Source organism: Pungitius pungitius, chromosome 21 (assembly GCF_949316345.1).
Source record: "Pungitius pungitius chromosome 21, fPunPun2.1, whole genome shotgun sequence".
NCBI classification, from domain to species: domain Eukaryota; kingdom Metazoa; phylum Chordata; class Actinopteri; order Perciformes; family Gasterosteidae; genus Pungitius; species Pungitius pungitius.
This window is the reverse complement of record NC_084920.1, coordinates 4,802,029-4,817,319: the sequence shown is the minus strand read 5'-3', so window position 1 is coordinate 4,817,319 and position 15,291 is coordinate 4,802,029. Positions and strand designations below refer to the sequence as shown.

General features: G+C 46.7%; 1 protein-coding gene across 1 annotated transcript; it reads left to right on the top strand.

Annotated features, from left to right (window-relative positions):
* The first annotated feature begins 3,154 nt into the window (after nucleotides 1–3,154).
* Nucleotides 3,155–13,201, top strand: med1 (mediator complex subunit 1). Its single transcript, XM_062560124.1, has 16 exons — nucleotides 3,155–3,419; nucleotides 4,589–4,695; nucleotides 5,234–5,312; nucleotides 5,612–5,666; nucleotides 5,749–5,881; nucleotides 6,006–6,034; nucleotides 6,142–6,213; nucleotides 6,307–6,381; nucleotides 6,701–6,864; nucleotides 6,991–7,102; nucleotides 7,189–7,313; nucleotides 7,404–7,531; nucleotides 7,829–8,030; nucleotides 8,124–8,219; nucleotides 8,355–8,460; nucleotides 8,559–13,201. The coding sequence occupies exons 1-16, from the start codon at nucleotides 3,299–3,301 to the stop codon at nucleotides 12,478–12,480; spliced, it is 5,526 nt and encodes a 1,841-aa protein (XP_062416108.1). The 5' UTR covers nucleotides 3,155–3,298; the 3' UTR covers nucleotides 12,481–13,201.
* The last annotated feature ends 2,090 nt before the right edge of the window (nucleotides 13,202–15,291 follow it).

The following is a 15,291-nucleotide window of genomic DNA, read 5'->3' as shown; positions in this document are numbered from 1 at the left end:
GGGTTCTGCACTGAACCGTTTACCTGAGACGGCACCCGGTGATAGAGGAGGACATTTCTCCGCTCCGACTTGGATTCAACTTCTAAGATGGTTGTTTAAAAAAAAACTTACTTCAGGCGTGTATGAGAATATTACGACATGGATGCGAGGAAATGGTGATGATAGAACAGCAGGGGGAGGGGGAGGAGGGGGGGGGGGACTTACAAGGTTGACTGGAGGGATGAGGGAGAGAAAGAGAGATGGAGTCAATCTGTTGGGCCTCATGTTTGCCGTCCCTCCACATGTCACCTATCCGTCAGATTAACGGCTATAGCCTATTTCCAAGCACGCCACGTCACTTCCTCACCTCCGCGCCTGTCCCCCCCGCTGCGCCTCTCCCTTGTTTTCCATTTGTTGTCTTCTTTTCCAATTCCTCTCTTCCGTCTTCCCGCCGCGTTCTTCCTTCCCTTATTTTGTCTTTAAATGGGAAGTCGTGTGAACAGCCTATGCAAATGAGATGGTTATTACCCCACTGCTCATCAAGCCGCGCAGAGGAGACATTAATAGGCTGATGAATATGCATGTGAATTTGTTAATTAAGTTAATTATTCTGCTGAAAATGCATTCGTCTTCCAAGGACATCTTCCCCAGGATTTCAACCTGCTCCACTCATTAGTCATGCAATATTTCATACACATAGTGAGAAAAGAGAGGGGAGGCAGACAGTGGGAGGGGAGAACGGAGGGGAGAGGAGACAATGCTGTTTTTGGAAAGTGGGTGCCATGAACAGTTGGTGATGTAAAAGTACGGGGTAAAAATAATGTGTCTTAATGTCATCAGTGCTCACAACGGGATGTGCAGTAACTACCCATATTTAAAAAAATACGGCATATTATTCCCCAAGAGCTGGAGTTTTTAGCTTCTTTTTTGTGTGCTTGCTTCTACTTCACTGGTTACTTCTCCCTAATTGCTTATTAAAACCCTCTTAAATGAACTTTTTGTGCCAACTTTCCAACACATTAATTAATTGTTGTAGCCAATTAAGTGCCGTTGTGCAAATGAGCCTCATCACAAACGGTCCTATAGGGCCGACCCCTCCTTTTTCTCTCCCTCCCTCTCTCACCCTCACAGCTAGTCTTCCCAGCTGCCCGTGCACGTCAAGGCACTCGGTGCCAAAGAAGCAGAAACTGTGTCCCGATAATGCTTCACTGTTTTCTGGAGCGTTTCCAGCCTCCAGGCTCACTGATCTCAAACTTGTATGAAAGGTGAATAGAGAAGGCCTCAGTCTGTTTCTTTTGTTTGGCACGTTTATGAAAGAGTCACCTAAATAAAACATGCATGGAAACCAACCACCAAACCTGTAATCTTTCACATTTGATGGTTATTTCCCCCTTTGAATTGTGCAAGAGGCATCCATGCATCAAATAGCCTGTTCCTTATTTATTCACATCAGGTAAAATTTCACCTCGAGAGATGGTGGAAAAGGAGGGTAGTCAACTTCAAAGCACTCAATAAGGTTGCCAAGCTGTTCACACATCTCCATCCCCTCGTGTCAAAACTGGAAACATGCAGAGGAAATCAAATACATGTGTTCGTAGAGATGTTCAACAGCCTTCTCCCGAAACACTATTTGATTTTAATAATATAAGGAAGCTATGAACAAAGAATGATCACTTTTTATTGTTGTATACTTGTACCTATGCACAGTATGTTTATTTCTAGGAGGGTGGTTGGTTGTATGTGTGCATGTGTACAGGTATATCTTCATAGTTGCAAAGTGGCTCCTTGTATTGTGCTGTCACATCAGTCATCCAAACTAGTTTGCAGTTTTTATCAGGATAGAATTATGTGAAAATAAAAGAAAACTCTATGAAGCGAAGGCTCCAGGTAACAATCAGTGTAATCACAGAACTCATACAGCATTTTTTCAGCCTTTAGTTGAAGTAATACTAACATTTCTACATCATGATGTTAACAAGCTGAAGTGAGACCTCTTTCAGAATAGGGGCTGAACTTTCTTTTCTTTTCCGCCACATGTCTGGCTCAGCCCACTCTACTGCCATTCGGACGTGGCACTGATACACCCACCAGGCGGATTAGGGACGGTTTAGCAAGTGTGCCAGCCTTGCTCCCCGTGCCACCCCTTTCCCTCGGCACAGAGGGGGGGTCCCGCTCGGCATGGCAAGGTGAACGAGCCCCTGATTGATGGGCATGGTTTCAGCCCGCTACTGTGCTCCCCGAAGGCCCGTGCCTCCCTTTCCCTTTCTCCTGCCGCCGTCTTGGCAGCGGTGCCCACCTCCATGCCAGGCAGCCAGCGTAAGCTCCTGGTGGGCACATCAATTACACAGCGGCACCTCCCCTCTTTTCTTATGTCTATCTGTGGGTCTGTCTACTGTCTCAGACGATGCCAATCTGGTCCCTCTCCATCCTCACTGCTGTCTATAGCTATCTGCTACGTGTGTGGATTTTTATACCCTTTTTTTCACAAATATCTCTTTGCATATGCACAAATGTGCATGTATTCATGCACACACTCCTGCTCCCTCTCTTAGGCAGGTCATAATGGTTGGTGGGAAAATCCTCCCCAGAGAGCACTCATTGCCACAGGCTCAGCTGTACAATAGGCTCAGGTGTTTGCATGTATATGTGCATGTGGTTGCCTCCGCATGGCTGCTTTTTGCTGTTTAAAAATTCTTTATCTGCTGCTTAATTATCCGTTGTGCCACTGCCTTATAGATAAGGTTATAAAAATGTAGAGATTGCAGGAGGGAAAAACAATCATCTAAATCTCTGCATCATTCAGTTTTTGAAGTCGATTAACATGACTATTTCAACCTTCCTTTGGATTCTGGCTGCTAGTTGCTTTTGGCAAATCATGAATCATTTCCTTGTGGTGATCGTACGCCATCTGGAGTATTCATCAGATCATTGCCTTTTATTTTAAGCAGGCAGTCGGGGATTTGAATTGTTTTTTAAGGAATAAAGGGCACGCGTCTACTTAGATTATATTGATGAATAATCTGGAATATCGTTTGAAACGTTAGACTGTGGTAAAAACACTTCAATCACATCAATACCCCTTCAGAATATGCACCCTAAATTCTTCTTGAATAAGTGAATGAGTTAAAAAAGCAGCATAGCTAAATAAGAAAATATATCATTATAAATCTAATAACGTAGCCAACCACTGAGACTGGAATTTGTGAGAAAAAAAATGGAAAAGCTTTGAGCCGCGTACGACGCTGCTACCGTACGGAAGCCCGGGAGGGGACGCCGGGAGAAACCGAAGCGGGGAAACTGAAACCGGTCGTGGGACACAATGGCGGCGGGGCCTGGTGTTGCTATGCAGAGCGGCAGCCCTGCGAGAGAACTTCCTATCTCGGTTCAGCAAGGAGGGAATCATGTCCATGGTGATCGGATCAAATCCGAAGAGGTAACAGGTAAGAACGCAACTCGTGCTGTAATTTAATTGTTTATGATGCTCCAACATTAGCTTGCTGGATAAGGCGACTCAAGCTAACTACGGCTAACAGCTAGGTTACGTTAGCTAACCGTTTAAGGTGGATTTCGTTTTACGTTTTTGCTGTTTTACATTGGAAGGGGTTGAAAATACCAGCTCCCAGAGTAATTACACATATCGAGAGGGTAAAACATACGTTGATGGATTTGGGCGTAATGTTTGGTGAAGTAACGTTAGGAGCTAGTTAGCTTCTTGTAGTGAGCTATTAGCTGGCTAATATTGAAGATGGGCAAACGCGACAGAGTTCTCTGAAAACAACTTTTTGACCATAACTTTTGTTGGACTCGTGCTAAACAATAATGCAAACATCCTCGCATTCAAACTGCCCAATACGAGCTCATGAGCGTTTAGCACTGCAGAGCCCGTTTTGACAGCTTCTAACAACAAAACATTAGGCTCTATTTTGTTGACACGGTCATTGTCTTTTTGACAAGACTTGACAGGAGCAATGGTCCTGATGGGGCTTGATGTCATGTGACTCGCACGGATATGTTGTGCTTTATTATTCCTGTTGAACTAATGGCAGGTCCTAATAATGCCTCCATAAAAGCGAAAGGGATCTTTTGTGGTGCATTTGTTTGGGTTCAGCTCTCATACAAAACTAACGTTAAGTAAACGTTTTTTTGCTGATCATACCCATCACTTTGCTAACTACCTAACATTTTGTTGGTTGAATGAAAGGATCAGGGATTTATGCTCAAAGTTGAGATGTCAACAGGAAGATGTTGATGATGACTTTGGAAACATGTAGTGCGTTGCAAACCTAATAAACTGGCTTATGAGTGTATTTTGTCTATAGTTGAACATACCAACAAAAAAGAACAAAATTCCTATGCATGAAGAATGGCTGTCACTTAGTTACAATTAAGTTTTTAAAATTGAATTAGATTGCATGTACAGTGTTTGAAATGTCAAATGCAATTCTTAAGTATTTTTATGAGGTGACATTAGTGTTGTGTTTTGCTTTTCATTTGTAAGTGAAATGACCATTCAGTGGATCCACATCCAGATCCTCCTCCACATTTAGTTAAATGAGTGTGATTGTTGAACTAGAATCTCATGTATTTTTCATCTTGCATTTATTTCCAGAGTCAGAGAAGCAGAGTCGGATGGCTGCTTTGCTGGAGAAGCTTCATGCCAAACACAATGCGTCACGGCCATGGCAGGAGACCTGCAAGGTTGTGCGTCAGGCCATGGTGAGATTGAGACATGTTTTTCTAAATTCAAAAAGCTCCTTTTTAAACTAGGTACCAATATTGTAGATTTTGTTGAGGTCTGGGACCAGTTGTTGTAGGGGTCAGGTCTTTCCTTAAGTGGGGAAAAACATCCTTGCACTGAAAATAATGAATCATTCATGTTCCTTTTTATATGATTACACACAGACATTTGATTTAGTTTTTTTGAAGACCCTTCAATGAACTCGTATATATTATTATTAAGTTCCATCTTTGAAAAGTGTATTTGACAATTATCGACCCACAAGAGGGACCAACTACCAACCTGCTCAACTTACATTTTTTGCAATCAATCACTTAGACAAAACAATACTTTACTTTATCAATGTACCTACTGGGCCTGTGAATCTATAATGAAATGTAAATCCCCGGCGTATAACGCTGACTCAGCCATTAAAAAACAACCTTGAATATTAGATCTTGTTGATAAAGCACTTTTTACATTTTTTCCCCGTTGTATTATCTAATTTCGTCTGTTTAACTTCACGCCGTGTCCCAGGAGAAACGCAGTGTGATGAATGCTGCAGGTCACCAGCTCGTGCTCACCTGCTTGGAGACCCTGCAGAGAGCGCTGAAAGGTGAGACTGTCGGCTCAAAGGACGGAAGCACCAGGGGAGTTAAAGGCAACGTGTTAGTTAGGATGTGTGACTTTACGTCAGTAGACAAGGAAAGTAGATGAAGTTGAATTTAAATAAAAAGGGTGATTAAGGGGTACGAACACGCTGCTTTTTCTTAGGGTAAACTAATAATGCAAAGGTATTTTATTGAAATCATTAAGCCTCACTTGACCTTTGCTTTGAGTGTCAACAATAATTACGTTACATAGTCTCGTGTCATATGATTTGAAATGTTTTCTGTGCTTTCTTTCTTCCTTCAGTTTCATCTCTACCCTCGATGACCGATCGTTTAGAATCCATCGCTCGGCAAAACTTGTGAGTTCTTTTTCCCTTTTACCAATGATGGACCGTAGACGGATACTTTTTTCCTTAAAAAAGTAATGTCTTCTCTGTGCAGGCTTGGCTCTCACCTCAGCCCATCAGGGACAGAGTGTTACATCACATCAGACATGTTTTATGTGGAGGTGCAGCTGGACACCAATGGCCAGCTAGTGGATGTGAAAGTGGCTCATCAGGGAGAAAACCCCACGGTCAGTCTGCTGTAACTTCCATATGGCTTCCTCAAGCTCAGCCAAAAAAGAGTCAAGTTGTTTGTTGTAAATTCCATTCTTGCGTGTAACCGTTTAATTATCATTCTTGGTTTGTTAATTACAGAGCTGTCCGGAGCTGATTCAGCATCTAAGGTGAGTGGAAACCACACACTTTATTGAGTGATACAATCACTTTCAACAACTACTTGTATCTTTTATGAAAGCTGTTTAAAACCGACTCCTCTTCTACATCTCATCAGGGAGAAGAACTTTGAAGAGTTTTCCAAACATCTGAAGGGACTCGTTGAACTTTACAAACTCCCTGGGGACAAGTAAATAGGCTTTTTAGGCTTTTATCCTTCTATTAATGTTGTTGTTTTTATGTCAGTTCGAACTTATTATCTTAATCCGTTTCTGTGCCGCAGTAAACTGAAAACCAAGATGTATATAGCACTACAGAGTTTGGAGCTTGATCTCACCAAGATGATGCACATGTTTAGGTAAGCGCACACACAAAGTCTTCTTTTTACCTTGTACATCTCGCTTAGTGTGTCTGTGTTGAGCATATTCAATACTGTTTGTGTTCAATGCCATTGTTTGGTTCAGGCTACAGTGTGATCATTGAAAGTCATCTAGTGAGGGAAACCTGTTTAGAACTTTTTAGGGCATAATTGCTGATTTAGGAGACCGCAGAATGTAATAAATCAAAACCTGACATAGATAATAACCTGCTTAACTGAACGTATACAGTTTTTTTTTAGCATAAAGTCCAATTTGAGCATTTTTCTGTATTGCAATAACCTTTGATTGTTTTTCTAGGTTAGCTACCAATGCTAATGCAGTAGAGACCATTCTTCATGGCGGCGTTGGCCTGCTAACAGCCAGAAGTGGTGGCCATCTTGTTTCTCTCCAGTGTTACGTGTCCCCTTATGACCTGTTTGATGAGGGACTGAGCACACAGCTCAACATACCGGACGGCAATAGTAAGCACACTAATGCAAATGTTGAAGTCATTCATGTACATGCCAATAGCCATGGGATTGGCTTAAGACTCGTACATATCCCTGTGTGACCTCTGTCGATTGTCTCCCTGTCCGGACTCTTTGTAGTTCCACGTTCTCTGGGAGTCAGTGTTTTTGTGACAATTGAGGGAACCTCAGCCGTTTACAAGCTGCCAATCACCCCACTCATCACTGGATCCCACCCAGTTGACAACAAGGGGTAAGAATGTGTACCTCGTGAGAACCTACAATGAAAAAGACCTGATCAAAACAGCCGATTAATTATTTTTTAAAATTCTATTCCAGAACACCTTCTTTTTCCACTGTGACCAACTCCAACTGTGTGGACCTGCCTGCTTGTTTTTTCCTGAAGATGAACCGCCCCATGCCGTTCTCTCGGTCCTTTATTCAGAGGCTTGGAAATGCTACTTGTGTGTATTTTTTAAGTCAATATGCAATTTAGGCCTAGTGCTAATTTTTGGTTGATAATTTTGACCCTCGTCTTCTCCATTCTTCCACAGCAATCCCAGTGTTTGAGAGCCCCCCCAGCCTCTCGCCTCTCTACCAGTTAATTGTCCACAGCCAACACCAGCTCTCGAAGGAGGGCAGCACCGCGCCGCTGCCCTCGCACAACATGCACTTCTACTCTGTGAGCAGACACACACCATAACGCCACACAGACCATTAATCCCCTCTGCCATCTTGAAAACGTTCACATGGAAAGCAGTTTTTTGGGTGAAATGCAAGTTCTTGTAATCCTGTAAATAAACACTGGTCTTAGATGGCTCTATTCTGCTCAGGACCAACAGCTAAATTCTTGATCTATTGTTGATAAAAGAGAATATTGATTAAGTACTTAATGATAAGGTCGGCCAAAACACCCAGTCTTTGTTTGACAATCTATTGACATTTCTGTAAGAAAACTGCCTTCTATGTGCTTTGCCAGGTGTTGCCCGATCAGCAGCACTGTTACTTCCTGAACGGTGACGCCCCGGTGCAAGACGGCCGGTGTCTTCAAGGAGCGCTGGTGTCCAAGATCCCCTTCCGCCACCCAGGACAAGTGCCACTCTTGTTGGATATAATCCGGCACCAGGCAGCCTATAACAACTTGGTTGGCAGCTGTGTGAAACGGACTTCCATCAAGGAAGGTAAGTATCTGCCCCCTCATGTACGGGATCATGTTGGTTTGTCAAATCCTATTTGAAGAATTTTTTCTTTTTTTTTTGCCGCTGTTCCCTCAGACAGTGCCGGCCTGCTGCAGTTTGAAGTGTGTCCGCTGACTGACTCAAGTTTCAGCGTCTCGTTCCAGCATCCAGTCAATGAGTCATTAGTTTGTGGTGAGCGTCACACACCGAATTTCTAATCCAGCCCAATATTGATATTAATATACTATAGCCATGGGTGAAAAGGAATCTGTTCCACTGTTTGGTGCTTATCCGATTCCTGTGTGCCGTCTGACCTTCTTCCCCTAGTGGTGATGGAGGTGATTGACTCCAGACAAGTATCCTGCAAGCTGTACAAAGGGCTGTCAGATGCTCTGATCTGCACTGATGAATTCATCACCAAAGTGGTTCAACGGTGAGTTTGTATCTGATTCCCGGGATGCATAAACATTGATACTATCTCTTTTGTGATTCTATTCTTTTGTGATAATTGCTTTATTCCCTCCCTGTTAGGTGCATGTCCATCCCTGTAAGCATGCGGGCCATTCGGAGGAAAGCAGAGACCATCCAGGCCGACACTCCAGCCCTCTCATTAATTGCACAAACTGTCGAGATCATGGTGAAGAATAACCTGCCCCCCTCCAGTAGTCCCACCTACAACATGGCAGTAGGCGACGGAACTAATCCCATGGGTCTGCCCGGGCTCGCAGGTGGCAACACACCCACTGGAGCAGGACTCCCTGGGGGACCTAATTTTGGGGGTCCAATTAATTCTCTTTTTGGGGTTTCTCGGACAGACAGGCAAGCCTCGGGAGGAGAGTGCCTGACCCAAGGGGGGGCTGGCCAGCAACAGTCGCAGCAGCCCGGCCAAGGCCATGCAGACGACTTCAACAAAGTCACACAGAATCCCATACTAACCAGTTTATTACAGATAACCGGAAATGTGGGCTCGAGCCCCAGCTCTCAGAATGCACCACAACCCCACCAAACTCCACCCCCAACCTCCTCCCCTGCCAGCAACACCAAAAATCATCCTATGTTGATGAACCTGTTGAAGGACAACCCCACGCAAGATTTTGCCACTCTGTATGCTTCTAGTCCTTTGGAGAGGCCGAACTCTTCATCCGGCTCCCCGCGGACTGAAAGCATGGGTGGAAGCTGCCCTGGGAGTGGCACAAAGGGGAAGAAGAAGCGCCCCCGTGTGGTAGAAAAGGGTAGCATCACGCCTGGAACTGCCCCGGGTGGCGGAGTTGGTGGTTTAGGCATGAAAGGATCTTCGATGCCACCGCATCACCCGCACCATCCGGTCTCGCACGAGGATGACTTCCACCGCGAGCTCCTCTCCATGGATGTGGACGCATCTCAGAACTCCATCTTTGACGTTAACCTCACCGGTGATGGCCTCGACACGCCCCACAGCATCACTCCGGCGCCGAGCCAATGTGGAACTCCGCCCTCTGGCCCCAACATGCCTTACTCGCAGTCTCACGTCCAGGCTCAGCAGCAGCAGCAGCAGCAGCAGCAGGCACCAGGTGCCGTACCGCCTCGTATGGTCCGCCTCTCCAGCTCTGACAGCATCGGGCCTGACATCACAGAAATCTTGTCAGATTTGCCTGAGCAGACCGGCAAAGTCAGTGGTGGGAGCCATGGGCAGCACCCATTGGGCAACGGCGGGGAGGACGGAGGCCCCCTCGGGACCCCGATCCGCGACTCCTCCAGCTCAGGTCAGGGCAGCGCCGTGTTTGACTCCGCGGACATCTTCAACACCAACAGCAACGAGAATCCCTTCACCGATGCCGCTGACCTGATTGCCGAGGCGACCGCGACCGCTGCCACGCCAACCAGCGACTCCTCCTCCACCAACTTCTTCCCCGATGCTGCCGACTTCAACCCCGACCTTTTGAACTCAGGCCACGGCTTCTCCCAGAACTACTTTGATGACAGCTCTCCAAGCGCGGATGGTGACATGGACCTGGTGAAGGGTTTTGGGGGAAGTAGCCAGCAAAATACCCCATCGGGAACGCCTCAGAATCCCACTCCCCATGGGCAGAGGACCCCAGAGCCATCAATAAAGGACCCTTTTGATATGGGGATTGTTTTCGGAGGCAACAGTGGTGGCGGCAAACCGCTCCTGGGGCATGCTCCCGATTTGGGCGACGCACGCGGCGGCGGGTCCCAGAGCCCCCTCATTATGGGCCTTGCGACAGCGTGTGCTGAATTTAAAAGTGTTGAGCCCAAAATGAAACAGGTACTCATGCGACCAAAAGATGAAAATGGGGCCAGTGGGGGCAGCAGCTCGGTCATGGGAAGCAGTTCAACGGAGGGAAAACAGGTCAAACGTAGCAGGACTCCGTCGAGTGAGGGGAAGGCCAAAGAAAAGCCGGCCAAACGCAAAAAGCTGGACACGGATGGGAAGTCCCCCTCACACAGCTCGGGGGGGCGCCCGTACACGCCCCCCAGCGGTGGTTCAGGCTCTGGGGGAAGTATAAGTGGAGGAGGCTCCAAGTCTCCAGGTAGCTCTGGACGATCGCAAACTCCTCCCGGCGGCGCCACACCTCCGATTCCCAAAATCACCATTCAGATCGCCAAAGGCACCATAACGGGGGGGAAAACGTCATCCCATAGTGGCTACACGTCCAGCAGCTCCGCCACGAGCAGCACAGGCGGAGCGGGTGGAACCGGCGGTAGTAAAAGCCATCACTCTCACTCGTCCTCATCCGGAAAGATCAAGTCCAAAGAAGGCTCCGGGACACAAGGCAACAGCTCCAAGCCAGGCTCCACGGGAATGGGAGGTGGAGGCGGGTCATCCCAGTCCAAAGGCTCCTCTCAAGGAATGGGTGTCGGCAAACCAGGATCCTCCCCAATCACCAAACATGGGCTGGCTGGGCCGGGAGGTAGTGGTAGTGGAATTGGGAGTGGTAGTAAAATGAAGCCTCAGGGGGGTAAGCCTCCTGGGTCCCTAATGAATCCCAACATGAAGCCCAACATCTCCCCTTCTCACTCCCGCTCCAGTAACTCTGGGGACAAATTGTCCTCCCCTATGAAAATGCAGCAATCCCAGGTTCCAGGAACGCCGCCCTCTTCCAAGGCCAAATCGCCAATGGGCTCGGGAGGTGGTGGCTCCGGAGGGTCCAAGTCTTCTGGGGGAGGCTCCCAGAAGCCAATGGGCGGGAGCTCTTCTGGTTCCACATCCTCCTCGTCAAGTTCATCTGGTTCCATGGCCTTCTCGGGAGGCTCCCAAGCTCAGTACGGTGGAAGTGGTGCTGGTGGTGGTGGTAGTGGAGGAGGAGGCGGCGGCGGAGGAGGAGGAGGAGGGGGGCCAGGTGGAGGAAGTGGAAATGTAGGTGGTGGTGGAGGAGGAGGAGGATGCAGCAGTGGTGGCGGTGGTGGCGGCGGGGCTGGTCAAAACAATGCAAACAACCCCAACGCCAAAGGGAAGTCTCCCAGTCGAAACAAGAAGCCCTCCCTCACGGCGGTCATAGACAAACTGAAGAGTGTGGGTGGAGGGGGGGTGGGGGAGGACGGTTGCGAGGTAGGGCCACCAGCAGGGGGAACCGCTTCGGGATCCGCTCCTGGAGGTGGCGGAGGTGGCGGCGGCGGTCATGGAAATGTTCCCAGCGGTGGACCTCCAAACGTGGGCCCTTCGAAGCACGGCTCCTCGTCCCAAAGTGGGGATTACAAGCGAGAAAGGTCGGATAAAGAGGCCAAAGCCAAAGTGTCTGTTTCCGGCGGGAACAGTGGGGACAAAAAGCTGTTGGAGCCCAAAACAGGAGGGGGGAGCGCAACGGGCTTGGCCAAAATCATCATTAGCAAACCCGACGGGGGCTCACCAACCATCAAGGCCAAAGTGACTCTTCAGAAAACCGGGGAAGGGTCCAGTGACTCCATGCGTCCACAGATCTCCAGCCTCAAAGCCTCCCCCCTCTTCAGCGGGTCCACGCCCAAGCACGACCGCTCCTCGCCGAGCCACAGCCGCTCGCCGGGATACACGCCGCTCAACCACGACAGCGAGAGCGAGTCGGGCAGCAGCTCGGTGGCCGAGAAGTCGCACCAGAACAGCCCGAGCTCCGACGACGACCAGGCGGCGCGCCCGCTCCCCCACCAGGACTACGTGAGCTCCGTCCCGCTGGGCTCGGGGGAGAAGCACAAGAAGCACAAGAAGGAGAAGAAGAAGATGAGGGAGCGGGACAGAGAGCGGGAACGTGAGAGGGAGAAGGAGAAGAAGAAGTCGTCGTCCTCCTCCTCCTCCTCCTCGATGTCAATGGGGCCGTTGTCTCATCCGATAAAAGCAGACAGTTGGTCCCGGTCGCCCATCTCGGCTTCAGAGTCCTCCCTGTCCATGTTGGGTGCGGAGCGTCCGTCCCGGCCCAGTCCAATGTACATGAGGAATGAAGACGATGACCTCATGGACTCAGCACTCACCGGCAACCTTTAATTCTTTTTTTATCTTATTTTATTTTTTTTCCCCCCACGTTTTAAACACGTGCCTTTTAACATAAAAATCAAACCTCTATTTATTAAACTCAAGCCGAGCATTGGAACCAGACCCGATGATCGTTCTCCAGTTGAAGTTGTATTTTAGCGGCATATTTTACTGTTTCAGTATCAGTGTATCATATCTGGTGGGATGCCAGTTTTAGATGAAAGTGATTATTCACATACAAAAATTCAAACTTCCTTGAGGAAATGGCATGAACAGTATATTTTCAGAGAAATCAACATATTTTTTTTTCTTTCCTGCGTTGTTTTGCTGATCCTAAATCTATTTTGCCTTTAGTCCATAAGTCATTGTTACATACAAACAGATGCCACTAAATAAGTATGAATCCTGAATAAGTATTGTAAAGCAAGAAAGAAACTGCGTTCCGTTGCCCTGGTCATTTTTAGATTTTGATACATTTTAAACAGATGTGTAAATTAGTGTAGAGGAAGAAGACCGCAATGGATGGTGTTTGATGACGATTGCAAGCTGGTCTTTTTTTTCTTTCTTTTTTTTTTTCTTTCTTTTTTTTCACCCTTAAGTTTTGGAAGTTTGAAATAAACTTTCACTTCCTGAAAGAAGTCTGATTTGATTTCATGTGACCATATGTAGTCCGAGTAACACATCTATTTATCCACATTTATTTAAATTCACAGCAAAATGTAGATTTCATTATTAAATATTGATTTTGAAATATCTAGATAATCTTAACATTTTTTTTTTTCCTTGTGCATGAATGAATGGCTCAAGCAGCACTAGATGGCGGCAGTGTACCTGGATGCTCAATCAGTTTTCCGACATCACATGGTACCCTGAAATGAGTTCCCAGAGGTAATGCATCGAGGTTAAATTACATTTCACGCCTTTATTCACACGTATTACAGAGGACGATTTGCTGCAAAGTAGAGAGACAAAACAAAGTCCTGAAAAAAAACAAGAGAGGCACAAATCAAATGACTTTGGTTTTTTGTTCCAAGAAATGACATAGAATAAAACCAATGATTCAATTTCAAACAATCTCCATGCATCGTACAGAAGACTCCTCTCTGCCAGACAACGTAAAATATATTTAACTAGAAGCACAGGTTGAAAATCCTGATACAAATCTGATTTGATGTGTGAGTTTACGAGTGAGGCTGGTTTACGAGTGGAAATACAGTGCCAGTATGTGATGTAGTAGTAAATCACTACATCTTCCTAACCTCTGCCCTCCTTGGCGTCCCACGTGACACCCTGTGAAACCAATCGAGCCTCTCAGGCTGCCAGTCATCGCCTCACTTTCCTCCAGGTCTGCTGAACGGGCCTCATTTTGTCCTCTAAACTGTTCAGCTGACACAAACGAATCTGGCCTCTGTTTAAAATGATATTTGATTACAGAGTCTTAAAAAAAGTCACAAGTGCGTCATCACACCTAGTAGGCAGCAGCTCGCCTGTTCGTCAGATTACCGAAGCCCCCAACTGGAGGGGACCTGGGGGAGATCTTCTAACTCTTTGACTGGTATGAACTCACTTGCCCCCTCCCCCCCCCCCCTCCCTGTAGGACTAAGCTGCAGGAGGTTGCTTGAATGTACCTTTAACATTGTTTTTCTACAGCGAGTCATCCAGAAGCACCTTCTAAGTTCCTCCCATCCTCCAACGTGCAATAAACATAAAGCCCTCTGCAGATTTTGGCAGACGACCGAGGTCTAGGTGTGTAAATGAGATAAAGCAACCTGGCAGTTCGCACTGAGCTCCAAATTCCCAAAACTGCATCAATAATTTACATGAGGGTTTGGGTTTGTCAGCTTCGTTCAGTACCTTAAGACGAATAACGTTAGCTGACAAGGCCTTGGGATGGAAAAAGTGGGGAGTTCAGGTGGGGATAGAGACGGTTTGTAGCCATGTAATAAATAGCCTTTAGTTAATGAAACAGAAGACTTGTCACAGTAGGAAAAGCAAATGCATAAAAGGATAAGATTAGTGACAATATGACATGCTTCAGTGCCATTGAGTGCAAACATTTCTTTTTAATTCCAACAGTACAGAAAACGCAAAGCACTTCATCACAATCAATGTGTTCCTTTCTGGCAAAACCTTCCAACCAATCTGTCAAATATAAGAAAGCCCCTTCGATTCTGTGAGCTCTTCTCCTCGGCTCTCCATCCGCTGTCCACCTTTTTAAACTGCTGAGCCGGGGCTTCTCTATTTTCTCCATTGTGGACCCCGCCACTCAAACTCCATGTCTGTGATTTACGTTCAATATCACTGCACGGAGTATATCCGCATCATCACCCCTGCCCCCCCCCCCCCCCCCCTGCGTATACTCTTTCATCGATGTCTCAAACCCAAACCCCGAGCCGGCTGCAGCTCTCTGTGTTAGTTAGTTACACACATCCTTTCTTTTTTTTTCTAGCAAATGCTCTGGATAAAACTGATTTAATTTGCAAGCGGCGTCCTTCTATGCAGCTATTTTAGATTAAATCTCGCTTATTGGATTTAGTCACATCTTAAATCGTTTTTAGTCCCTGAGGTAATTTAGGTTTTTACTTAAGGACTTTTTTGCCTTTTTGCTTCAACTACTTCATCCTGTGCCATGGGCAGCTCAACTTTAGCCCAAAAGCTAACTCTTCATTTATTTTCTTTTTCTGTTTCATGTCGAAAGAAAAGTTTTGCTAAGATAAGATGCAGCCGCGGCCATGTTTCACATACAGTTTATGTTGCAGTCTCATCACATTTCAGGAATGTGACACACAGATAGTGAGTTCAGCAAATTGCCATCTCCTCTTC